The sequence below is a fragment of the Ambystoma mexicanum genome, chromosome 14 (genome assembly GCF_040938575.1).
Source record: "Ambystoma mexicanum isolate Mex_15411 chromosome 14, UKY_AmexF1_1, whole genome shotgun sequence".
Taxonomy (NCBI): domain Eukaryota; kingdom Metazoa; phylum Chordata; class Amphibia; order Caudata; family Ambystomatidae; genus Ambystoma; species Ambystoma mexicanum.
In genome coordinates this window covers 13587225-13614895 of record NC_090940.1, presented here as the reverse complement: position 1 = coordinate 13614895, position 27671 = coordinate 13587225, and the positions used below count along the sequence as shown (strand labels likewise).

The window sequence follows — 27671 nt, the reverse complement described above, 5'->3', positions numbered from 1 at the left end:
GGGCTCAGATCCTTTCTTTCAATCTTTGGGTGATTGCTCTTCGCCCCTGGGATCTCCCTCACCCCGGCTCGGATATCCTTTCTTTCAATCTTTGGGCGATTGCTCTTCGCCCCTGGGATCTCCCTCTGCCGGACTCAGATCCTTTCTTTCAATCTTTGGGCGATTGCTCTTTGCCCCTGGGATCTCCCTCTGCCCGGCTCAGATCCTTTCTTTCAATCTTTGGGCGATTGCTCTTCGCCCCTGGGATCTTCCTCTGCCGGGCTCAGATCCTTTCTTTCAATCTTTGGGCGATTGCACTTTGCCTCTGGGATCTCCCTCTGCCGGGCTCAGATCCTTTCTTGCAAAAACGGGCCTCCCTCCATCGGGTTCGCTACGGCCTTACTTTAACACAGTTCATGCATTGCTCAGTTTTTTGTCAGAAAGCAGGGTTTTCTTTCTCTTCAGCATCTCTCTGTCGGGATCACATTTGCCAATGATCACAGTTCACAATCGTAGTGGAAAGCGGGGTTCCCTTCCCCTAGCTTTCCTCTAGCAACGGGTCAGAGACTTTCGATTGTACAAGGAATTTGATGTGACCCTTGTACGAACACTCTAACGCCTCACGGAACCCTGTCCTAGGGCCTTCTGGTTGTTGTAGTTTCAAGAACAAGTCCCGGTCTGTGTCTTTCGAATGAGCGCCCACGTGGCGCCAGACCCCTCTGCACCTGGACCTCAACTGGGCTTTCTTTAAGGTTCAAATATACACACAAGTCTTTTCTTCTTGCGTTCAAAATGTTGCTTCATGCAACCTTGGGCTAAACACAGTTCGGTTTAATATCAGCTTCCTCCGACTCACCGGCTGTGCTGAACCCATTGGCTTCTTTGTTCTCTGGAGTCAAGGATAGTACCACAGTAGCCATCTTGCCTCTTCGCCTGCGTTATCACTGTGGGAGGTCCCTGTGTACCATTGACCTCTGTTGCTCTGCACGCCAGCTGTAACTACCGGTCTTACGATTTCCCTCCTGGAGGCTTTGCAGGTCTGAGTTGAAAAGGGCAGGGGAAATTCCCCCTTCGTCGTCCTTCCAGGTCTCACTGCTTTTCTTCTTGCTATGTGCTGCCGGTTTGGTGTAGTTGTCTCCTAATACGTTCGGCCTTGCTCAAAGTGTGCTTTTGTGCTCTGCCTTTTATCCCTACAGGGAATATATGGCTATAAGTGTGTATATATAAGCTCATATACCCACCGTTGCCTGGGCTTTCATTCCCTTATAGGTACAGGTAACCGTGCAAAATGTGGTGCCGATTGGTGAAACGGTGTGAAATTGTATAAGGAACAACGCTTCGCCATGCCACAAACCCACAAACACATTTTGACTTTTGCTGAAATCCAGGGAAAGGTGTGGGGTGACCAAACGTCATGTAGCCAGTAATATCTGGAGGGTTCTAACAGGTTACTGTGCTAAATGTGGTGCAGATTGGTGAAACGGTGTGCAATTGTATAGGGAACATACGTGAAGCCACAAACCCACCCACACATTTTCACTTGTGGTGACATCCAGGGAAAGGGATAGGGTGTCCAAATGTCATGTAGCCAGTAATATCTGGAGGGTTCTAACAGGTTACTGTGCTAAATGTGGTGCAGATTGGTGAAACGGTGTGCAATTGTATAGGGAACATACGTGAAGCCACACACCCACCCACACATTTTCACTTGTGCTGACATCCAGGGAAAGGGATAGGGTGTCCAAATGCCATGTAACCAGTAATGTCCGGAGGGTCCTCACAGGTGGCTGTGGAAAATATGGTGCAGATTGGTGAAACGGCATGAAATTGTATAGGGAACATACGTGAAGCCACACACCCAGAGACGTTTGCTGAAATCCGGGGAAAGGGGTGGGGTGTCCAGATGTCATGTAGCCTGTAATGTCCAAAGGGTCCTCACAGGTGGCTGTGCAAAATATGGTGCAGATTGGTGAAACGGCATGAAATTGTATAGGGAACATACGTGAAGCCACACACCCAGAGACGTTTGCTGAAATCCGGGGAAAGGGGTGGGGTGTCCAGATGTCATGTAGCCTGTAATGTCCAAAGGGTCCTCACAGGTGGCTGTGCAAAATATGGTGCAGATTGGTGAAACGGTGTGGAATTGTAGAGGGAACATACGCGGAGCCACAAACCCACACATTTTCACTTTTATATATAGATATTTCTGAGGCTTGTGGAATCTGCTTAGATCACATGCTGTGCATAGGCCGACATCTAGTGGAAGCTGCGGAGTATTACAGTTTGTTTTTCGAAAATCGAAAATGGGCGTCGACACAGGCGTGCCAGTAATACTATCCCTAGTGTGACGTCCACTGTACCCAAGATCCCTCACGCGTCTAGGATCCTCAGATTGTATTTTTTCTGACATGAGGAAGCATGAGGAGTAGCGTGAGTACAGATAATCCAAGCAGATAGACAGAAAGGTAAGACTACAAGCAATCATGCGCCTTCTCTCGGAGGGGAGGAAGGGTGGGTCGCATGTGAATCTAAGCAGATACAAGCATCAGAAATACGATTACGGTGAGTAATGTATCCCTTCTGAGGCTTGTGGAATCTGCTTAGATCACATGCTGTGCATAGATTAGCGAGCAGTACCAGAAGAAGGAGGTGGGATGTGAGAAGGGTCATGAGCAAACAGGTGTCTTAGAACCGCTTGTCCCACTTGTGTATCTGTCTTGGAATGAGTGTCAATGCAGTAATGCTGAGTAAAAGTGTGAATAGAGCTCCAAGTAGCTGCTTTGCAAATGGTGTCGAGGGGAACATTTGCAATGAAAGCCAGAGTGGCACCAATGCCTCTAGTAGAGTGGGCCCTTGGCGTAAAAGGCAGAGTCTTTTCAGAAAGAGAGTAACACAGCTGTATACAGTTGATAATCCACTTCGAGATAGCGCCCTTAGAGACGCGATCCCCCTCTCTGCCTGTAGCTACGGAGACAAACAGTTGATCTGTTTTCCTTAGCGGTCTGGTTTTATTTACATAGTACAGGACCGCCCTACGCACATCTAGGGTGTGTAGTTTCACCTCAGCCGAGCTTTGCGGGTTTTGGAAGAAAGCCGGAAGCTCGATGGACTGGTTTACATGGAACTTGGATATGAATTTAGGTGAGAACCTAGGGTGTGTGCGTAAAACCAGTTTGTCCTTGTGGATAGTAAAGAAAGGATCCTGCACTGACAGAGCCTGAATTTCACTGACCCTTCTTATGGAGGTAATGGCTACTAAGAAGGCCATCTTATAAGTCAGGTGTTTGAGACTACTTTTATGCATGGGTTCGAATGGGGGTCCCATGAGCTTAGCTAGCAACACGTTGAGGTCCCATCCTGGCGGTGGGTTCGAAATAGGAGGGTGAAGTCTCTTTACTCCTTCCATGAAGGCTTTAACCACTGGTACTTTCCACCACGAGACCTTGTTATGGGATGTGGTGTAAGCCGAGAGGGCTGCCAGGTGTACTTTCAGCGAGTTAAAAACCAACCCTGCATCCAGCAGGTGGAGCATGTATGTCACAACGTTGGAAGGAGTGCAATCAACCGGGTTGATTTGTTTATTCTGGCACCAGATAACGAATCTTTTCCACTTATCAAAGTAACAGTGCCTTGTATTTGGTTTCCTGGACTCTTTTAGAATGTCCATACACCTCTGTGGTAATTTGAGATGTCCAAACTCTATGACCTCAGGAGCCATGCTGCTAGGTTCATAGAGTTGGGTTCCTGATGCACTGTTTGACCCTGTTGCTGGGACAGTAGGTTGTACCAGGCTGGGAGTCTGATGGGCTCGCACACCGCCATCCTGCGTAGGTGTGGAAACCATGGTTGTCTCGCCCACATGGGAGCAACTAGGATGAGCGTCATCGATTCCTTGTTCATCTTGTACACCACTTTCCTGATGAGAGGAGTTGGTGGAAAAGCGTACGCAAACATCCCTGACCAGTTCATCCACAGGGCATTCCCTTGGGAGTCTGGCTGGGGGAACCTGGATGCAAATCCTGGGCATTGTTTGTTTTCGCTTGTGGCGAATAGGTCTATAGTGGGGAAACCCCACCGAGAGAAGAGATCTTCTACTACGTTTCTGTGAAGGACCCATTCGTGTTCTTCTGGGTGGGAGTCTCTGCTTAGAGCATCCGCTAGGGAATTGAGCTCCCCTGGAACATGTTGTGATGACAGGAAGACGTTCCGTCTGAGTGCCCATATCCATATTTTCTGGGCAAGCTTGGACAGATTTGGCGAACGAGTCCCCCCTTGCTTGTTCAGATAGAACATGGCTGTCGTGCTGTCCGTCCTGATCTGCACCGACAAGTTCAGTAGATGGGGCTCGAACGCCTTTAGCGCTCGGAATACTGCCAGAAGCTCTAGCAGATTGATGTGGTTCTTGGCTACTGAGTGAGACCAGAGACCCTGAGCTGTGTGGTGGAGATGGTGAGCTCCCCACCCAGTCAGGCATGCATCTGTAGTCACCATGGCTTGTACTTCGGGATCGTAAAAGGGTTTCCCCTTTGCGAGATTCTCTCTTGTCCACCAGTGTAGGCTCTGTACGAGTGTTGGCGAAACGACCACTAGATCGTCCCACTGACCACTTGCCTGAGACCACTGTTTCGCCAACCATTCTTGCATGGGACGCATGCGCAGACGCGCGTGGGGGACCAGGTAAATGCATGACGCCATCATGCCCAGTAACCGCATAGCTTTGCGTACTGTTCTCTGTTGACCTGACTGATAATGCGGAATTTGCCGAAGTATATTCCGAATTCTCTCTTCCGAAGGGAAGGTCAATCCTTTCTGAGTATCTAGGATAGCTCCTAGAAACTGTTTTGAGGTGCTTGGCACCAGACTTGACTTTTTCTCGTTGATAGAGAAGCCTAATTCGTGGAGGAGGTCGATAGTCCTCTGAATGTTTAACCTGCAAATTCCTGGGGTTTCCTCCGTTATGAGCCAGTCGTCCAGATAAGGGTACACCGGGATTGCCTCCCTGCGTAGGTGTGCAGCTGCCACCGCCAGTACCTTGGTGAATACCCTTGGTGCTGAAGCTATCCCGAAGGGCAGTACCTTGAATTGGTAGTGGCGACTGTCCACCTTGAAGCGCAAGTACTTTCTGTGCGCTGGGAGCATGGAAATATGAAAATAAGCATCTTTCATATCCAAGGTTGCCATGTAATCCCCCTTTTTTAGGAGGGGGATTACCTCTTGTAGCGTGGTCATACGGAATTTTTGGGGCTTGACATACTTGTTGGCAGGCCGTAAGTCCAATACTGGGCGCATTGTCAAATCTTTCTTTGGCACAAGGAAGTAAGTTGAATAGATACCCTTGTTTACCTGGTGTCCTGGGACGAGTTCTATCGCGTCCTTTTCTAGCAGAATGGCGATCTCCTCGAGAAGGATCCTTTGATGCTCTAGGGAGTGCACTCTTTGTCGTGGAGGATGGTTCCGGGGACGCTGCAGTAGGGACCCTGAACTGAGCGTCACTGTTTTGGTGGAGGCGTGCCACCTCCCTTGTTGGGGCTGCCTCTGCCTCTTCCACGACCTCTCTTGTTACCCCTGCCGTAACTCTGGGTAGACTGCTGGTTGTTATTCCATTGTGTACCCTGTCCCTGGGCATAGTTGCCTCTTTGTGAATTTTGGCCGCGTGGGCGACGAAAATTACTGTTCCCCCTCTGGTTAGGGGGTTCGTTGGTAAGCTGGCCAAGGGATTTGAGAGTCTCATATTCATCTTTGGCATTTTTAAGTGCGTCTTCGACCGCTTTCCCAACCAATAGGTCGGGTTCCACTGGCTTGTCTATTAAAGAAGCCTGGGTTTATGTCTTGAATCCCGACTGCCGTAACCACGCATGTCTCTTGATAACAGTACCTTCTGCTATCAATCTCCCTGCGTTGTCAGCGGCGTCGAAAGTTGCTTTTAAAATGCAACCCGACACGGCTCTCCCCTCTGCCGAGATCCGAGCCAGCTGGCCCTTTAACGGTTCTGGAGCAGAGGCAATGAGCGCCGCGACTTCTTCCCATTGATGGCAATTGTAACTAGCTAACAGGGTGGTGGAATTCGCAATCCTTGCTTGGTAGGCGGACGTTGAGGCTACCTTCCTGCCAAACCCGTAAAGTTTTTTGCTCTCCTTGTCGGGAGGAGCTTCTGATGAAGATAAGGGCGTGCCCGCCCTTTTTCTAGTGTTGGTAACCACTAGGGAATCTGGTTTAAGATGTCCCCTTATATACAGAGGGTCAGACTGGGCTGCCCGGAAAATCTTTTCAATTCTGGGGTTGACAGCTCTGGTGAGGTTAGGATTCACCAGGGAAGGATCTATTCTTCGTTGGATGGACTTGAGGATAGGGATGGTCTGAGCGACCGGTCTCCTTTCTCCTACAAACTCCTCCGCGAAGTCCCTTTCCTCCTGTACACCGTGGGTGTCGATGTGGAAATGTTCCGCTGCTCGAGCGAGAACCTCGTTGAGGAGGGGCTGGTTATCAACTGGAGAGTCGGTAACTGGGGCTTCGCTTTGTACTGGGGAATCTACTCTGTAAATTTCCTGCTCATTTTCTCCCTCCTCCAGGTCCTCATCCTCTGCAAGGTAATCTGTCCCGGTTTGTTCTTCTATAAATTCAAACTCCTGGTCCTCTTCAGGGAAAACTTGTCCCTGGTAACTGGGGAGTGGAGTAGAATATGGAATGGAGTAAGGCTGAACCTCGAAGGGTTCAGGTCTTTCGAACCGGGGCTTTTTACTTAGCGGGATAGGATCGGAGGAGCCTGAGGGTGTGGCCCCTTGAGGGTTATATGAAAGAAAATGTTCTGGGTTCTTATCATAAAAATCAGCCAAGGAAGACATCCTAGACATAACCCTGTCTATGTCTTCACTGGACCATTCCCTGGAACAGGGTATAACTTTAGCAGGTGATGATTTATGGGACTTTTCAAGGGTAGACTTGTGTTTACTTGTCTGCCTAGGGTGAGAGGATGGCTTTACAGGGGTGGAAGGCTGTGCTTTCCGCTGTTTCCCCCCCTCCCCGTGCGTGGAAAAATGTTTTCCCTGTCCCTTGGAGGCCCCAGAGACTTTCGACGCCTGGCGCCGAGGGTCTGGAGAGGTATCTGTGCGCTTTCGTGGGGCCTCACTGGTGTTAACCGCGGTCTCGGTATCTTGGAGCGCGGCCTGGGGGTGGAAGTCGTCTTCGTCTCCCGACGATCGAACTTCCGTTAATGTGTGTAGCGAGGCACTCTTGGCAAGAGTGGATGATTGCCTTGCGTCGTGAGGTGATCTCGATCGAGAGCGCCCAGAGGACACCGAGTCGGACCGTTCTTTTTGTGCCTCTTTCCGGGAAGTCGACGTCGTCGAGGTCCGGTTGGTCTTAGTGTGTTTAGTGTGTGTTAGGTGTGTAGCGCTTACGTCGCCGGGGGTCTTCCCCATAGCCGCCCTGCCGGACGACCTTCCGAGGTCGGGGACCTGCGCTCGCCGGCTGTCTTTCGACGCCGTAATGCCCTCGCCGTCCGAAAGTACGGCGTCGCTGCCATCGCTGAAGGCGCCCTCCGCTGCCATGGCCTCCTGCCTGGCGTGGTGGGCCCAACGCTTTGTCGAACGGTCCTTAAGTGTCTTAGGTTTAAACCTACTACACGCTCTGCAGTTCGCTTCGGGGTGATCCCTCGGCAAGCAGAGATTGCACGTGGCGTGCCTGTCGACCCAAGGGTATTTGCGATTGCACTTGGGGCAGAATTGAAAAGGGGTACCCTCCATACGCACCTTAAGGCAGCGGGCTGCTAAGTGTAGGAATATATAAAATGTAACTATATATCAAGAGTGAAGAGTATGTACCACCCCCCACTCTCCCTACTTGTAAGGGCCGAGGCCAGCGGCCTACTAGGCCCGGGCCGAGGCCAGCGGCCTTCCGAGGCCCAGATCCGTCGTGCAGCAGTCGACGGTCGATGACTTCTCCAGCCGTCGTCGAGGTCGAGGGTCGACGTTGGGGTGGGGAAGGGAATGTATAAGAATTATAATTATAATAACAGCAAAAGTATGGCTAAGGCCAGGGAACTCCGCAAGATGCTTCCGACCAGTACGATTACGGTGAGTAATGTATCCCATATAAAACGTCCTCCCCCTATTTAACCTTTTTAACTCAACTTAACATAACCCCTAACATTTACCACAACTCTACACTTAACAATTACTGTACATAACAGTACTTAGATAAGAAATATATACATATAACTAACTACACAGACATATGTACATTAATTTACAACACATATACTACATAGACACTGTCATATTGGGGTCACTGCTGCAGTTAGTCACCCCTTTACAGTACCTTCGTGGGTCTGTCCTTAGTGGCGCTGGCTCTACTCTGGCTGTGACGCTGTCGGCAAGCAATTCTGGATGGTGGGCTCTGTCCTCAGGTGGCAAAATGACTGTTCATTTATCTGGGTGGCCCGTCCACCACATGGGGCTCTCGTTAATTGTCTTCAATCCAACGCGGGAGCTGCTGAACCCCACAGACCCACCAAAGCGTAGCATTCTCAACTAACTATTAAACCCGTTGAGCTCTTGACACCCCAAAGGGAAAGGGGAAGTGGAGAAAAAACCCTCAGACTGTGGAACTGCTACTTCCTTCTGGTGTGGTATCTGCATAAGTGAGAGAGCCACATGCTTTTAGTTCCTACATTCCATTCCCAAAGCTACTAATAATTCAGCAATATCACAAAGAAATACCGGAGAGTTCCTCTGCAAAAGCCTAGAGGAAATAGTCTCTTGAGATTTGAAACTGAATTCATTTATCTTTACTTTCCAGCTTCTTTCATGAGATTCTTAAGCAGGTAATTTAAAACTCAGTTCTTGTCCTTTATCTAAATTAAAGTGTGCACCTTTTAATTCAGAATGAGCAATAGTTCAGGCTAAAGATTCAAAGAGTCTCTACTCAGTCTCTGAGTAAAGTTCTCCAACTTGAGCACATTGAACCAGGACCCAGACTTGCTGAAAAGAGTGTTACCTTTTTAATGGAATCTTTGCATAAGTGTCTTTTCACTCATAGTGTCTTCTATTACTGCTCAGGGGTGAAATCAGCAATTCAGATAAATGTTTAATATTCTTTCATGGGCTGATATTCGTGCACTCTCCATTTGGTACGTTATGAAAATGTTTACCTTTCGAGTGCAAGTCTTGGTACTAAATGCACAGGCCAAAGAAGAAAGCACTTGCACTTGAGAAGTGTCTTCGAAGGTTTCAGTCTGTCCTATGTGTCACCCGCACTCCACGCAACAGAAACAACAGATTCTACGTGTGCAAACGGAGTCACTCGCTCCGGGACAGGAGAATGAAAAGCGCAACGTAGCCAACACCTTCACCCGCAGAACCCCGCACCTTCTTATCTGGAGGACGCTTCCAATCGCTCCCTCACCACCTCGCATCCTGGCCGGTGCCCCCGCTGGATTGCACACAGTGAACGCAGACCCTGATGAGGCAAGCGCACCTCGTGAGTGGCAGTCACACCACCATCCGCCCCAAGTCTGAGTCGGGAATTCGGGTGGCAGGGTGACACAATGACAGGGAAGTCCTTTGAGAGAAGTGATCCCGCCAAACCACGAGATCGCTTGTTTTTGCCAACAAGCCGTATCCGCCAGGAAGGGTTCGAATAGTTGAGGAAAGTTGCGTTGGTATATCTGCAAGGTCTGATTTGGAATTTGGATGCCCAGGTTAGTGATGCTAGATGTGCCCTTTGACATGTGTACCCACATGGCGCTACATTTGTCATCATTTACCCTGAAGCCTGAGGCCAGTCCAAATCGTTTGATTTCCTGCAGTAAGGGCGTAAGGGAGGGGTCAACATTACACTCTCCATATCCCTGTCCCGTTCTGCAACAAACCCACTCTAACCTGTGCTAACCCTCTTGCTACGCCTACTCTCGCATGGAGTACCCGCAACCTTACTAGTGCCCACCTACTGCAGCTGCTGACCCACCCACTACCCACCTCACAGAATGCCACCATCATGGCAGTTCCCCTTATCCCCTTATCTCCTCTTGTCTCCCGCCAGTGTCCCCATGTCTCCCCTGCCCCCGCCAATGTCCCCCTTATCTCCTCTTGTCTCCCGACAGTGTCCCCATGTCTCCCCATGCCCCCGCCAATGTCCCCCTTATCTTCTCCCCTGCCCCCTGCCAGTATCCCCATGTCTCCCCTGCTCCCCGCCAGGGTCCCCCTTATCTCCTCTTGTCTCCCGTCAGTGTCCCCATGTCTCCCCTGCCCCCGCCAATGTCCCCCTTATCTCCTCTTGTCTCCCGTCAGTGTCCCCATGTCTCCCCTGCCCCCGCCAATGTCCCCCTTATCTTCTCCCCTGCCCCCTGCCAGTATCCCCATGTCTCCCCTGCTCTCCGCCAGGGTCCCCCTTATCTCCTCTTGTCTCCCCTGCCCCCCACCAGTGTCCCCATGTCTCCCCTTGTCTCCCCTGCCCCTGCCAGTGTCCCCATGTCTCCCCTGCCCTGCCAATGTCCCCCTTATCTCCTCTTGTCTCCCCTGCCCCCCACTAGTGTCCCCATGTCTCCCCTGCCCCCCGCCAGTATCCCCTTGTAACCCCTGCCCCCACCAGTGTCCCCTTGTCTCCCCTGCCCCCGCCAGTTGGCCCATGTCTCCCCTGACCCCTGCCAGTGTTCCCATGTCTCCCCTGCCCCCCGCCATTGTTCCCATGTCTCCCCTGCCCACCGCCAGTATCCACATGTCTCCCCTGCCCCCCGCCAGTGTCCCCATGTCTCCCCTACCCCCGCCAGTGTCCCCTTGTCTCCCCTGCCCCCTGCCAGTGTCCCCCTGTCTTCCTCCTCCTTTTCCTCTTTCTTCCCTTTCTGCCCCTTGCGCTTGCTCTCTTACCTCTCTCCCCTTTCCTGTCCCTCTTCTTCCTTCCCTTTCGCCGTTCACCCCCCTCACCTCCCTCTCTCCACCTCTCCACTACCTTCTCCCTCCCCTCCTCCCCTCCCTTACCACGGTCATTTCTGGCACTACCCCAATTGTCGTCTGGCATAGTAATTCGTAGCCGCCTGTCTTTCAGCTGTCTTCCCCTCCCCTAACCTCTCCCCTTTTCCTCTTTACTTCCCTAAGCACTTACTCTTATCACTGGTCCCTTGACCACTGATGACAGCTTGTCTGTCCCCCCTTCCCTTCTGTTCTCTCCTCCCCCTCCCACCCCAGCACTATGACAGTCATCGACCTTCAATTGATAGTCACTTGTTTTGTTTCCTCTCCTCACCCCTTCCCTCCTCTCCCCACCCCCATCCTTCCCCCTCCTCTTGTCACTCTTGCACTGCAACAATTGTCCTCATTACACGTTAGGCGGTAAGGGAATAACGGTAATGGTAAGGGTTTACCGGTATCGCTAAATTCCCTAGCTAATCACGACCCGGACTGGCCGCTATTAGCGGCACCGCTAAGAACGGTGCCACTAATAGCAGCCAGTCCGTGGGCGCACGACCCCTCATGTCGTAAATAGCGGCATGGCGCTAATAGCACGCCATTACAAGGCATGCGGACATGCTAATAGCGGCATGGTATTGGCCAAAGAAGCCCATACCGGCAAGTAGGAAATACCGGCATCGCGAACCACACGTTAAGAGAGCTGAGTAGTGTCCCCACCTGCCACAGGTGGCCACAACAGCACAGGTGGAGGCAATGGAGACTCTGGCAGCCCAAAAGAGCACACCACACCCCTTCCCACACCAAGATGGTTCCAATACTTGCACCATTACATGGGCTGGAGGACATGATTGCAGCGCAGCAGCAACAACAACAGGCAGCACAGAGGAGACACAGGAGGAGAAGGAGGAGGAGGACGATACTGGCCCAGCAAGCCACACCAGTGCACCCAGTCATACCACAGAGGCAGCCAGCAATCCTCAGGATTCTAGCCATTCCATTCAACCTAACCCCTGAGCAGATACACACCCTGTGCCGCCTGGACCAGGATACCATCACCACCATGGTGGACATGAATCACAACGACATAGTGAGCCACATACACATCCGTACTGCCATCCCCCCTCTACTGAAGGTGGTAACTGTGCTCCACTACCTGGCCACAGGCACCTACCAGCATACAGTAGGGCAGATGCATGGCATTTCATAACCAGTATTCACACGCACGCCGACCCAGGTGCTCGATGCCCCCCTGGAGCACACCAGTGAACACATATCCCTGCCACGGACAGCCCAGGAGATCTCCAACAACAAAGTTGGCATCTATTCACTGGCATGCATCCCAAGTAGCATTGGGGCAATCGACTGTACCCATGTGGAAATGGTGCCCCCACTTCACAATGAGGCTGTCTACCGAAACAGAAAGCATTACCACTCCACCAATGTCCAAATGGTATGTGACTCAAAAAAGAGAATAACACCTTGTCGTGACCGATACCCCTGATCAACCCATGAATGAATGGTCCTGCGGAACTCAATGATACCACGCAACATGGAGCGCCATGCTGGACAAAGTTTGTGGCTACTTGGTGAGTAGCAGGGCGAGCACATGGCAGTGTGATGTGGGGTGTGTTTGGGGGGGGAGATGCATACTCCAACTGGTTGTGGACTGTCATCCGTACAATAAAGGGACATACAGTTGTACGCCAATGTCCACCAACGCAGCCCACGATGTAGAGGACACAAAACCACATGCAAGTAGTAAACTGCACAACAAAGACATCAATCCATAACGCAATACATGACACATCTATCCACATGCACATTGCACATCATACCATACCCTACATGACACAAAGCTGCTACATGCAGCCAATATGCATAATGTAAATGTGTGTTGAACAACATCACAACAGATATGCGCCCTTGAGTGCATGCAAAGAGATCACCTGTAGCCATTGTACAGAACCACACCCGTACACCACTACTGATGTGCCGCTTCACAGCATGGGGACCGTGGAATCATAATGCCAGTACACTAGCAGTGTGGTACAAAGGTTGTCAGGCCCCAGGAACACCTAGGACCTATCCACACCCAGGAGATGGGAAATACTGCCAGAGTCATGCATGGTGCACGTCCACTTGCAGGGACTAGCTTACCTTCTCACATTGCAGTTACACTGATCGTCTCCATGCACGCTGGGAAGCGTGGACGCCAATCAGAATGCAAACAGAATTAGTGTAAAATGTCCAGGTTGCAATTGAGGTGACCAGGAACAAGGCCCCGTTGTTCCAGCCATACAGGTGATGCTGGCTATCCCCTGAAGAGTTGGCTCCTAACCCCTGTACGGAACCCACAGAACCAGCAGGAAGACTACAATATTGCACATACCCGTACCCGCGTCGTGATAGAGCAGGCATTTGGCCTTTCGAAGACACAGCTCTGGTGCCTAAGCGGGCCGGGTGAGACTCTCCTGTACGGCCATGACAAAGTGCCGAAGATAACCATGGCATGTGTCATGCAGCACAATATGTGTATCAGACGGAATGTGCCTATGCCCCCTGACATTGACATGCAACCACCAGATGAAGATGATGTTCATGGGGATGAGGATGGGGTAAATGGGCCGGCAGGACATGCAAGAGGCGATGGCCAGGAGGGACACAATGTGCGTCAGCATCTGATATATCAAATATTCTGAGAGACAAGGGTCAACTCTTTTGGATGGAGATGGGTATTGTTGCCCTGCTGTATGTGGTGAGGCGCACAATGGGCCCTGTCCCCAATAAAGTACACACAATGATGAAGACCAAGCCTGTGTTTCAACTTGTCAACAGTGCATTATGATTAATTTGTGAACAAAAAGTGCATGGCCCCCACTGTGCAAACACCCTTTCCTCCAACCCCCACAACACTCCCAAAAACACCCTTTCCCCCCTCCCCTCACAACACTCCCAAAAAAACCCTTTCCCCCCTCCCTACACAACATTCCCAAAAACACCCTTTCCCCCCTGCCCCCACAACACTCCCTAAAACACCCTTTCCCACCTTCCCCCACAACACTACCAAAAACACCCTTTCCCCCCTCCCCCCACAACACCCCTATGTGTGGCTTGTAGTGCGTAGGTGTCCTGCTGCACTTGTGCCAGCTAGTTCTTGCTGGCCCTACTTCTCATGGCCTCCACCGCCATTGGGAGGTTGGGATGGCGTGCGCCTCGTGGTGCGCAAGGAGCGGCGGCGGGGGCTTGTCTGATGTGAACTCGCAGAGGGGGAGGTGCCCGGTTGATCCAGTGGTGGGGGGGATATTGTCGCTCCTGCCTCAGTTGGGCCATCTCCTCGCACAGCCTGTTTGTCCAGGCCTCCATGCCCTCTCTTGTCTGGCTTGCATTCGACCTAACCTCCTCCCTCAGACGGGCTGCCTCTTCCACATGCTGGCCAACCAGTGCTGTAATTTCCACCTGCCTCTGGCTGATGGTTGACAAGTAATGGCGACTGCGTTCAGCTCTTGGGGTGGCTGCTGCATTCTGGTCCATGCCTTGGCCATCAGGCGAGGACACCTGAGGGCTCCAGTGTAACGCTCACCTGACTCCCACGGAGGTGCTGGCCTGGTTCGCGCTGCTGTGACCTCTTCTAAGGTGATGCGCAGGGTTCAGAAGATGGACTGGACCGGGCCCCCAAATCTGGCTTGTCTGGCTCGCAGAAGTATCCTTCTGTAGGCAAAAATAGGGGATTAACTGTCTGCGGGGTAATGCAATCAGCCTCCCACTTTCCCCTCTCACCCTCCTCGGAACCCTTCTGTGATTCCTCGTAGCGTCTCACCTTAGGGTCTGGAAGGACGAGCTCTTCATCCTGCTTCTGATGCAGGGGCGCGTTGGTATCCAGTTACTTCACTGGATTTTCGGATTGGTGAGAACCAAACTTGCTTGGCTTCCAGGTAAGTTATTTGATAAAAGGTTCCCCTAGTGTCCATGCATTAATGTACTAATGCTAGTGTCTTTTTCCCCATAGGGGCCGGGGTACGGAATGCCGGGGAACAGGCACCGACCCGAGATGAGAGGTGAAATCCTTGTAGAAATCAGGTAAGTCTTTAATGAGCGTTTTTTGGTAATGGCTTTTCATTCGCTCATTAACGCTGATGTCTCTTTTTCCCCTTAGGGGCCGGGGTCCGGAAATGCCAGGATGCGGCGCGGACCCGAAATGAAGAGGGAATGAATCAACAGGTAAGTCTTAACATGGAGATTCAGCTTTCCTTATTCCCTTCTCTCTCTCACCTTTTGTTCTGGTCTTTTTCTCCCTAGGCGCTGGGGCGTGACTGCAAATCCGGATGATCGCTGCTGAACATGGAGGCGCCCTGTAAGGTGAGTGGAATGCGGCGCTGCATCGATCGACGCGATGAGCTTTTAAATAAAAGTCTTCCTTTTCAGGATTGTCGGCGAGATGTCTCCGGGATGCGGATTTAGCAGGTAAGGACTTTTCCTTCTTCTGTTCTATTCTTCTCTTCCTTTGCAGGTGATCCAGGATGCTGGCAGGCGTGGCAGAAGTCAGGATGCAGGAGCAGACACGGTGAGCGTCCAGCTGCTAGATGCAGAACAACGCGAAGCACGTGTGGCTGTTCGGGTGGGGTTTAAATAGCCTTGGAAGAAGTTCCAGGTATGTATCCTTCCTCCAATCAGGTATGTATCCTTCCCCGACCACGCCCTGATGGTAAATTAGTCCCACAGGTAAAGTAGTTCCTTTCAGGCCTCAAGGAGGCCGGGATCCTGCAGCATGGTCTGCATCAGGTAAGTGCACCCAAGCACTTCCATAATGAGCCTGGCGCCTATGGCGCCAGGACTGATGTCTTTTATGAGCCTGGCGCCATAGGCGCCAGGACACTGTCCAAAGGGCCCCTATATGGGGTTGCTGGGTCCTTCCTTGGGGACTGGATGTCCGCTTTCGGGGACGCAGGGCTTGAACCGGGTCCCCGGGAGCGGGCATCATGACATCCAGCGCCCTTCCACTGTGTCGTTGCCAGATTGTCCATGGCTACTTGATTGCGATGGTGGCTGTGGGCTTGGCTCTTGGATTGCGGGGGGCTGGGCGTCTGCCTTTGCGTTTCAAGGTCAATGGTCTCCTCCATGTCCGACAGCGGCGCGGTGGCTGCTGCCTCACCAGTCGAACTGGTGGCAGCAGAGAGCAGGCCCTCTTTGCTTGTTTCCAATGACGGGGGGAACACTGCCGTGGGTGCAGCAATTGTAGCAGCCGTGGCTTCAGGCCGTGTTGAACTGGCGCTCTTGCTGCCTTTACCCCTCTGCTGGTGCTCACTCCTCCCTGTGCCCCTTGAGGTGGTGGCGGTGTCCCCTGTCTCCTGTGTCCTGGCCTTTTTCTTGGCTGGGGGAGCAAGTGTCACAGTGGCCTGTTCATCACTGTCTGTCTGTGATCCTGTGGGCACAAAAATAGGGAATATCATCGGTGATGGTTCTACGTGCCTTATGCAGAATGATTATGTCATGCCGCTCTATGTATTGGGACCTCTTTAGTCGGGAATCCGGTAATGGGGATGTTGGGTGGGTCATGCCTGAATGGGTCTGTGTTGCACGTGTATGTGGTGATGCGTGCATGTGTGTGTGTTGGGGTGTGACACTCACATTGGCAGGGTTGTGTGCATGTATGTTTATGGCTGGATCCATGGGCTGATTCTGGACTCAGATTTGGAGGTCCCTCACCCTTCACAGTGCATTGTTTATTGTGTACACTCACCTCCATCTGATGAAGTGGGCGTACCACGCTCCATGTCTCCGACTCCCTCAATGGATTCCACGCCATTTGTGCTGGCGCAGGTCTCCTCCCACTCCCGGAGTTTGATTGGTGAATCAGCACCACCTCCTGTGTCCATAGCCAGGTTGCGATTTGCAGCCAGTATGCTGCGGACCAGGAGCCGTAGATCGTCCCACCGCTTTCTGCAGTCCTTGACAGTGTGGGTGGTGGTGCCCACCGCACTGACTTTGTGGGCGACCTCTGCCCAGATGGCCTTTTTCTTCACAAGGGTCTCACGCCGCATGTCATTGGCGAATACAACATTGGCATTTGCGGCAAGGGTCTCGGTTAACATGATCAGCTCCTCGCTGGTGAATTTTTCTTTGCGCTGCCGATCCGCGCCTTTCTTGATGGCCTTTGGCATCGTCAGGGTATCCAGGATGATTTGGTGTTGGAGTCGTGTGGAAACAGGTCCTGGGTGCTGAGGATGGCAATGGATTGTGTTTTTAAAGATGGCCGCCTTGCTCCTTCCCGTTCCTGTGCGATGAGGCTATTTCCGGTTCCGCAATTTTACGGTCACCGCTAATAGCGGTAATCGCTAATAGCATGTAGCGGGAGGTCGGAAGTGCTATCAGCGCTTTCGTCGATGCCGGTAAGGGACTCTTGCGCCATGGCGGTAGGGTCATTACCAGCATGGCGCTGTGCTCGTGTCCGCGTACTCGTAATGCCACGCAATTAGCCGGACACGTTAATAGCACCATGCCGGTAATGGCCGGATTTTACCGGATAACGTGTAATGAGGCCCATAGTAATGTTACTGCTAGTTTTGTCTCTCTCCTCCCTCTCTTCTCCCTTATTGTCTAATGCACTTGTACTATCTGTTATGATTTGATAGTAAATCTCTCACATTCTGTACTGTTTTAAGGACTTGTATGAATGTACGTGTATTTCTCCCATGTTTCCCTCCCTCCTTGAAGTGCTTTGAAACACACTGGGCCTCATTACGAGTTTGGAGGTAGCCATGGTGCTATTAGCGCCACGGCTGCCTCCAAACCGGGCTCCATTACCGGGTTCCTGCAATGGGGATTTACCGGGTCATTCCGACATAGGAGGACCCCGTAATTCCTCCTTGCAGGAACCATTCCCCATTCCCATTTGAGCCCCCATAGGGCTCAATGGGAATGGGGAGGGAGGTAATAAGGGGCACATTACAAGTGTCCCGTTATTCCCTCCCTCTTCCCCTCGCGGGACCCGCAAAGGGTACCTTGTAATCGGTGCTCCCGTAATGAAGGGGGCCGGTACCGTACCAGCCCCCTTCATTACGGGAGCGCCAGGGTTATAGTGAGGCCCATTGTGTATAGGCGCTATGCACATAAACAATCAATTCAATTCAATCACTACAACACCATTGTAGGCAACTCAGTGGATGCCTTGGCACCGCTAAAACCCAGCAAAGCAACTAAGTCTAAATGCTACAACTCATAGTTCACCCCTGACCTCTGTGCTCTACGTGCACAGAAAAGAGTAGCGGAAGCCGCCTGGCAAAAGAACCCCACCCCCTCTAACAAAGCCGTCTTTGCAGCCATTGCTAAGACCTACACACAAAACATCCACTCTGTCAAAGCTACCACCTATAATGACAGAATTGCGAATGCCCCCTCCTCCTCTCATGAACATTTCACCATCCTGTGCGAATTAGAAATGGCAATCGCCCCGCAGACCACACCCTAGGGGTAAAAGACAACACCTGGTGTGGAACTGTCCAAGATACATTCACGGGCAAATTTCTCTGCTCCAAGATAGAATCACCACCAAACGCTCCTCCAGCACAGCACCCAAGTCACCGTCCCTTCAGTCTAACATGCCCAGCACCCCTCTCTTCCAATTCCAACCTGCCTCAGTCACTGACCTAGCCACTATAATCAAGGTTCTCGAACCTTCCTGATGCAAGGGAGACACCTGCCCAGCTTCACTGAGCAAAGACTGCACTGAACCTCTGCTCCTCTCATTGCCGCCATCACCAATGCTTTATTCGCTTCCTGCTCTCTCCCCACTACCCTTGTAATTGTAATTGTTTATTTGTAAAGCTGGAAGGGAGCAAGGGAAAACAGTAGTCCTTCTTAGGCCTTGAGGTTTCCGAATGATCTAACAAAATGAACTAGTATATTAGGCAAAAGGCATTTCTACTAGTGCAAGTGCATGACAGGAGTGAAGGAGAGAATGGGGGGTGGAAAGGAAGGAGCATACAATCAATAAACTACCATACTAAGACTAACCACTTATCAGATAATACAAGTGCATGTGAAAGGGTGTGGAGGCAAGGAGGGGGGAAGGGGAAGAGGACATATTGAATAATAAACTACTGTACTAGGTCTGGGGACATTCAGATTGATTGATGATAGGTCATCATCAATAATGCGCCTATGCGCACGTGTTTCATGCGTAACCAAGCTAGGGAGGAGAGGCAAAGGGAGGACAGGACATGATCTTGCTAGGCCTAGTGCATTCAAGGTTGTGCAAGTGCGCAGACAGGAAGTGCGAGGGAGGGGGAGGGGAGAATAAGTGCACCCAGTCATCAGGGCCTGGGTTAAGTGCAGAAGAGGTTGCCTCTCACATGGAACGTATTCTGAGTGCAGAAGTGCGTGGCGGAGGCCCAGAGGCAAGTGTAGGACTGGCGGGGGATCCTGGGACCTGTGTGGCTCTGGAGGTGCACCAGGCGACCAGTCAGCGAGACTGAGCAGAGTTTGGGAGGAGAGCAGGAGAGAGGAGAAAGGGGGTTAGCAGGGGAGAGGGAGAGAGAAAAAGGAAGAGAAGAGGAAGATCTTGAGGAGTTTCCGGAACTTGACGAGATTCCCTTAAGGAATCATGGCTATCACCCCAGCTCAAGAAACCGTCCCTAGACCCTTTGACCCTGACTAACTACCGCCCTATAACCACAGTCCCGTTCCTACTGAAAATTATTAACAGAGTGGCATACCTCCAAATCCAGGACTTCCTCAAATCCCACCACATACTAGGGACCAGGCAATCGGGTTTCCAACCCAGACACGGATCAGAAACAGCCCTTTTAGACCTCAAAAACCAACTGGACAATGCTATTGATGCTGGAAAATGTACACTTCCTCTCCTCCTTGTCCTCTCGGCGGTCTTTGACTTGGTTGACCATCAGACACAATGCCAGCACCTCACGACCTCTACAAACTTTTCACCTGATGCAGCCAATTGGATGGCCTCCTTCCTATCCCACAGAACATCAAGGGTCTTCCATGGCAACGCAATGGCCGACCCCACGCCCATTTTATGCGGTGTCCCTCAATTCTCCTTTTGTCTCACCAACTTTGTATAACATCTATACAAAACCGCTGTTTGACCTCTTGGACTCTTTCGGCATATCGTATACAAACTTGGCCGACGACACACAAATTATCATCCCACTGTCTGGTGACTACACCCAGGACACGATCACGACAAACGCCATCTACGAGAACATCCAAGCCTCTGTTTAAATGATGAAAAACCAGAGCTCCTGCTCATTGGCTCCCCAGCCCGTCTTGCCAAACTAGACAGCTCTTTCACATCATTCAGCATCAATGGTCACTACATCCCGGTGGCCTCCGCCATACAAACCTTGGGGGTCTAGCCGGATTCAAGCCTCAACATGACACGACAAATCAACCATAACACCTCCACTTCAGCCTACGCCACCAAGCTTATTTACGCTTGAAAACCATTCCTCTCCACTGGAAATCGCATCACTGTCGCCAGGGCACTCATCGGGTCCAAACAGGATTATTGCAATGCCTTACTTTGTGGTACATCGGAAAAAAATCAAAACAAATTACAAATCACACAAAACAATGCCCTTCGAGCGGCCGTAGACTTGGGAAAGCTCAACCATATTTCCGACGCCAGGAGAACCGTGCATTGGCTCCCCATCAGAGAGAGAATAATGTTCAAGACCCTCTCCATTACCCATCACTGCCTGTCCAATCAGGCACGACTTACCTCTCTCAGAAGGTATCAATACAAGCATCTACAAGGCCACAACGCATGGCCTATAAACACTGCATAGCCACACCGAGATACAATCTCAAAAGAGCAGGAGTGCCTAGCTTACCAGTGCATGCCTCCAGCCTCTGGAACAAGCCCCGCCCCCACGCTCAGAGTCAAGCCTTCTTACCCATCATTCAGAAAGAAGCTAAAAATTCCCCTATTCCGCTAGCCATTCACCTACTGTCAGCTACTGACTTTTCTCTGTACGTAACTAGTGCCTAGAGGCCCACAGGCTTTGCACGCTGCTATAAATGAATACATAAGTAAAGAAACATGTGAGGGTGAGCAGAACGTCATCCGCGTACAGGGACATTTTGCATACAGGGACATTTTTCATACAGGGGCATTTTGTATGTTTTCCCACCCATCTGCACCCCCTGAACCTGTGGGTTGGCACGAATTCTAGAGGCAAAGGACACAATTGAAAGTTGGGAAACAGCATGGTAGTTTGTTTAAAACCACTGCCACCAGCCATTTCAAGTAGGAAAGGGTAACATCTAACTGTTACATGAGTGTTCAGACTCAGGGGATGCTAGGCAACCCCTACAGCATTCTATAGGAAGATAGTGTGTGCTGGGTCTGTAAATTTAAAATGACTAGTAAAGTCAATTTAACTTTACAGGCTCTGGGAGACGGTAGACAGTCCCAGAGAAGGTATTTAAACCTTGGGGAGTTTAAAAGACACCCCCTGTGACACTGCACTGAAGGTGCTGCGTGACACAAAACAAAAAAATGATGCCTATGGAGTTTGTTTAAAAACCCCATAGCCAAATAACACAAAAGTAAAACACACATCAAAATACATGAAAGAGTGGGAAAAAAGGCTCACACTCTTCCCAGGTAAAAAATCAAATCCAGCAAAGTTGCTGGGGGTCTCAAAAGGTAAGGGAAATTAGCACATTTTGAGAATTCTCCCTAACACGCATTGAAAGAGAGGACACCTATCTCTGCGCTCTTTGGCCGTGGGGCTTGCAGCCCGCCCATCTGCCATTACAGAGCTGATAACTCGCTCGGGGGTTAGTGTTTAATGGTGCGACTTTCACCACCGCTGCCCGTGAGGTTCCCCAGCAGCACCCTGAGGTTTTATGCAGCACCTGGAACGTTAACTGGAGTTCAGGGCATTGTTGCCAGCATCGGGCCAGGAGCTCTCACAGAGCCATGCTTCACGTTCTGCTCCAAGCCACGCCCCTTCCAACTGTCTTGTTTTAAAATCCTCCTGGATTCTTTTGTCTCCCTTGCCCAGCCCATTCTTGGGCAGGGGAGTTCTATTGTATTGTTCCTTTCTTTTTCCTTTAACATTCCATCCAGCTCTGTGAAGGTGGAAGGTCCACAGAGGGTGGCCAGAGTGAAAGAGGGAAAGTGGGAGCAGGGGTCCCAATCAGAAGGATCTCAGTCTTATTGGCATTAAGGCAGAGATCGTTGGAAGTACACCATTCCTGAATCGTGGATAAACAGTCAGGAATGAGCGAGAGAGGAGTGGAGGCAGAGGGAAGCCTGAAGCAGAGCAGAGTGTCATCCGCATAACACTGAAAGCTAGGAGAGAATGTAGAGATGAGGTGGGCCAGAGGTGCCAAGTAAAGGTTGAAGAGCCAGGGTGAGAGTTTAGAGCCCTAGCGAACACCACATGGGGAGAGAGAGGTGGTGGAGAGAAAGGACCCCAGTTGGACCTGAGAGGGTCGATTGGAGAAGAAGGAGGTAAACCAGGCTAGGGCCTGATTCGTGATGCCCAGGTTGTCACAGAGACGATTGATCAGGATGGCGTGGTTGATCGTGTCAAAAGCAGAGGTAAGGTCAAGGAGGATGAGGACAGAAGGAAGGCTAGAGTCGAGATTAGAGAGCCGCTCTTCACTGGTGTTCAGGAGAGCAGTTTCCGTGCTTCTGGTTGCTCTAAAGGCAGATTGATGGTCATGGAGACAACCAACAGGTTCAGTATGGACAGTAGGCTGGGAGATTGCCAGCTTTTCTAGGAGTTTTCCCAGGAAAGGTGTGATAGAGATTGGGTGGTAGTTTGCCAGAGAGGAAGGATCGGCGGAATGCTTCTTAAGGAGGGGGTGCCCAAGTGAGTGCTTTAGGCTAGAGGGGAAAGTTCCAGTGGCAAAGGCGTGACTGGCAAAAGTTTCCTCAACATTATCAATTGTAATAAAAATCTGAGTATCGTCTGCGTGAGATTGGAAACTCATTCCATGACGTCTCAGAATTTCCATGACCAGTCGGAGATACAAATTAAAAAGAAGTGGCAATAACGATGACCCCTGTGGAACCCCACATTCCATAATACTAGGATCTGAAATAAAGGCTCCCAATCTAACACATTGTTGACGATTCTCCAGGAACGATCTGAACCACCGAATGGCATGCTCCGAAACTCTACCAACCGACTTCAATCTGTCTAAGAGAATAGCATGATTGACCGTATCAAATGAGGCTGACATGTCAAGCATCACCAAAAGTGAAAGCTCAGAGAATTTGAGAATTTACATTGTCATTCTTATTCTTGAAACCCTTCAGCCTTGACTGCCAAACTCTCCTTGAAATTTCCCAGAGCAGTTCAAGAATACTTCCCGTTGCAGTAGACCATTTCTCCATAAGCACTTTGTTCTCTTCTGCAGGCTTGTCCTTTTATTTTACAATATTGTAACACAGGCGTACGCCCTCCCCTCCCTCCTAATTGTTTCTTATCCCTTTTAATGCTGATTCATATCCATGTTGTGTGTCCTGCTTTTGATTCCCTTTACAGCGACCCATCCTAGATTTCCAACATCCCACGAAATCTGCCAATACTGCTCATTTAAATGAAATAATATAGGCTTTCGTGCAGCCAAAGAAACACAAACCTCCTCCTTGGAAACCCCTTGAGAGGTTTCAGTTAGGCTTCTTACCTATTCTTGTGCACACAGAGGTTCGAGAGGGAGTAGTCTGCCTCTCCCGTTGCTGCCAGCAGGGCATGAGAAATCTGAAGTGTGTTGGCAACAACAGTGGAACCCCTGTCACTAAATTCAATCAGCAACCTAGGCAACACAGGTAGAGTTAGGTTATTTTTCCAAACCGCTGTGCAGAAATAGACAACGAAGCTGGCAGTATTATTGTAGGGTTTTACACAATAGGGTTCATCTAGAAAATATGTGTGATGCATTAATTCGGTTACATTAACAATGAACTTCCTAACAAAGCATCCTTTGACCTCGATTGCCGTCACTTGACAGCACCATGTTAGGCCTGTACAATTCCACTCGGCCCAGCCACATTACACAATCACCTCCTGCATAGGTGGCAGAACCTGTTCCGGTGGCTAAGGCCCACGGTCTCAGACAAGGAAGCAATGCCTTCCTTCTTTGGTAAGGTCTCAGGCATAACTGGCTGTGCCTGTGCCGCGGACAGAGGCCAGTGTCATAAGCACACAACCTTAGGGGCTTCTTAAAGTGTGCCAGCCAGTCACAATATCTCATAACTTCCACTGTGTCATCTCCCTGGTTATGGGTATGGTGTTACTCTGCCTCTGGCTCATGCATGTCCATGGGCCTTTGATTAATATAAAATAGGGACGCTTCCACAGGACCAACCACGATAACATTAAGTAGATTGTTGTTTAAACAGTGACACAATCTTGGACTTGTGAATGTATCCGTCATGTGTATTACATTGGCCACTATGCGTGTATCACAACAGTAAACTACAGTGGCCCTCTTCTTCTTTTGATGAATATGAAGCCAACAAACCTTTAAAGTCTGTCGGAAACATTTCCAAAATATATCTGAGAGTCCTTCGTAGGAAGCGGGTCTGCAGACATGTTCCTCTGAGGTGGTTTGTTTATTCGTAATTGGTGATCTGTGCTTCAGCAGATCCGTGATTTCATTCCACCTGAATGAGTGCATGTGTGGGGTGCAGTGGGAGGGCCTTCTTTATGCAATTAAGAAAACAGGTCTCTGGTTTAGGCCTGATTTTGGTGCCAAATGCGTGAAGGTGGCCTAGCAGCAGTGGCCGAAATGCTTGGAGAGTGGAGACTAGGGCTCCATCTGTGAACAGAATAAGCATGTTTAATTCAGCCTATGAGCAGGCACAGTCCATGCGCTGCCAAGGAGATGCAGGGGTGCGAGCTGGCACAGTCCATGCGCTGCCAAGGAGATGCAGGGGTGCGAGCTGGCACAGTCCATGCGCTGCCAAGGAGATGCAGGGGTGCGAGCTGGCACAGTCCATGCGCTGCCAAGGAGATGCAGGGGTGCGAGCAGGCACAGTCCATGCGCTGCCAAGGAGATGCAGGGGTGCGAGCTGGCACAGTCCATGCGCTGCCAAGGAGATGCAGGGGTGCGAGCTGGCACAGTCCATGCGCTGCCAAGGAGATGCAGGGGTGCGAGCAGGCACAGTCCATGCGCTGCCAAGGAGATGCAGGGGTGCGAGCAGGCACAGTCCATGCGCTGCCAAGGAGATGCAGGGGTGCGAGCTGGCACAGTCCATGCGCTGCCAAGGAGATGCAGGGGGCTGGCACAGGCACAGTCCATGCGCTGCCAAGGAGATGCAGGGGTGCGAGCTGGCACAGTCCATGCGCTGCCAAGGAGATGCAGGGGTGCGAGCAGGCACACAGTCCATGCGCTGCCAAGGAGATGCAGGGGTGCGAGCAGGCAGATGCAGGGGTGCGAGCAGGCACAGTCCATGCGCTGCCAAGGAGATGCAGGGGTGCGAGCTGGCACAGTCCATGCGCTGCCAAGGAGATGCAGGGGTGCGAGCTGGCACAGTCCATGCGCTGCCAAGGAGATGCAGGGGTGCGAGCTGGCACAGTCCATGCGCTGCCAAGGAGATGCAGGGGTGCGAGCAGGCACAGTCCATGCGCTGCCAAGGAGATGCAGGGGTGCGAGCAGGCACAGTCCATGCGCTGCCAAGGAGATGCAGGGGGCTGGCACAGGCACAGTCCATGCGCTGCCAAGGAGATGCAGGGGTGCGAGCTGGCACAGTCCATGCGCTGCCAAGGAGATGCAGGGGTGCGAGCTGGCACAGTCCATGCGCTGCCAAGGAGATGCAGGGGTGCGAGCAGGCACAGTCCATGCGCTGCCAAGGAGATGCAGGGGTGCGAGCAGGCACAGTGCATGCGCTGCCAAGGAGATGCAGGGGTGCGAGCAGGCACAGTCCATGCGCTGCCAAGGAGATGCAGGGGTGCGAGCAGGCACAGTCCATGCGCTGCCAAGGAGATGCAGGGGTGCGAGCAGGCACAGTCCATGCGCTGCCAAGGAGATGCAGGGGTGCGAGCAGGCACAGTCCATGCGCTGCCAAGGAGATGCAGGGGTGCGAGCTGGCACAGTCCATGCGCTGCCAAGGAGATGCAGGGGTGCGAGCTGGCACAGTCCATGCGCTGCCAAGGAGATGCAGGGGTGCGAGCAGGCACAGTCCATGCGCTGCCAAGGAGATGCAGGGGTGCGAATAGGCACAGTCCATGCGCTGCCAAGGAGAAGCAGGCACAGTCCATGCGCTGCCAAGGAGATGCAGGGGTGCAAGCTGGCGCAGTCCATGCGCTGCCAAGGAGATGCAGGGGTGCGAGCAGGCACAGTCCATGCGCTGCCAAGGAGATGCAGGGGTGCGAGCAGGCACAGTCCATGCGCTGCCAAGGAGATGCAGGGGTGCGAGCAGGCACAGTCCATGCGCTGCCAAGGAGATGCAGGGGTGCGAGCTGGCACAGTCCATGCGCTGCCAAGGAGATGCAGGGGTGCGAGCTGGCACAGTCCATGCACTGCCAAGGAGATGCAGGGGTGCGAGCAGGCACAGTCCATGCGCTGCCAAGGAGATGCAGGGGTGCATTGGCCTTCATCGCTCCGGGCTGAGGCACGGCTTGTCAAGGACCAAATCATAAGACAATAAGAAGCACTGGACAAATGCAAGTGGCACACTGAATTGCCTCCTACATTGGATTTCCTTTCTTCATGTTTCAAATGTTGTTTTACAGGTGAAAGTCTCAGACATAATGTATGTGAAAGGAACCGCTCACACAGTCACCGATGCAGCCACTTCCGCTGTACAGAAGCGAGTCCAGTGCCAGAGTCCACCAGCTCTACTGGCCACCTGGATCCCAAGAAACAGGTGATTATTATCAAAGGCTGGGCGTGATGCGGGAGTGGAGGGTAGTCGGAGGTGAGCTGTATGTACCATGGCATTCCATGTGGAACCCACACCGGTCACATTTTACCATCACGCTGTAGTGCCACTTGTAATATCTCCCTGTAGCAGCTCATGATCAGCCATCACAAAGCTCAGATCCTGTGAAGGCCCAGCCGACTGGTCCTGCAGAGGTGTTTGATGAACCCCACTAACTGGTCGGAACAGCTGGATCTCCAGCCTCTGAATTTCTAGCTGTAGACTAGACACCTCCGGGGGGAAAGGGGAGTGGACAAAAGTTCTGCTCTCTAAAGTTTAAATACTTGAATGTATGGTGTTGCCACGCTGAATAACAACTTGTTCTCTCCTTCTCTTTGCTTCCGCACTTACATATGTGAGGAGTCAGACATTGCAGACAGACACATTGGTGGAGTTTTCTCACAAGTCCCCATTTATTAAAATAATTAATACAGGGTGAGACAAACGCCTATCTTTCCCTAACTTAACAAAACCAAGACTAAAGAAAAATTACTTAGTGTCCAAAAAATTGGTGTCGCTCACACTAATACATACAACAAAATCATACAAGAACCATTTGGCAGTTTCAACTTTGTAACTTGACATATATTAAAACGTAAAGAAAACAGAAACTCTGATGATCAAGTTTGGATCCTCTTCCCTTGGATCAATTCAGGATATTTTAAACCAAATGTAATTTCAGGGAAGTGATTTTCTTTTGTCCAGTTCCACTACAGGTGTAATACACAGTTCTTTGTATCCAGTATGTCCTTCACTTGGCAAAGTGACTTCTCAGTTAACAAAGAAAAAGAAAAAGCTTCCACTTGGCAAATCAAAAAGTCTCTTTCTCCATACATCAAATTGAAAAGTTAATGACAAAGAGATTCTTTAACGCCTTAATCAGG

The 27671-nt window shown here is 51.2% G+C and overlaps 1 protein-coding gene across 1 annotated transcript in view; it reads left to right on the top strand.

Moving 5' to 3' along the window:
* Positions 1-27671, top strand: part of TTC6 (tetratricopeptide repeat domain 6) — a 1171050-nt gene that overhangs the window by 49917 nt on the left and 1093462 nt on the right. Inside the window, exon 2 of the mRNA XM_069638410.1 lies at positions 26600-26733. Within this exon, the coding sequence (XP_069494511.1) occupies positions 26600-26733 (134 nt within the window). The remainder of the gene's footprint in view (positions 1-26599; positions 26734-27671) is intronic.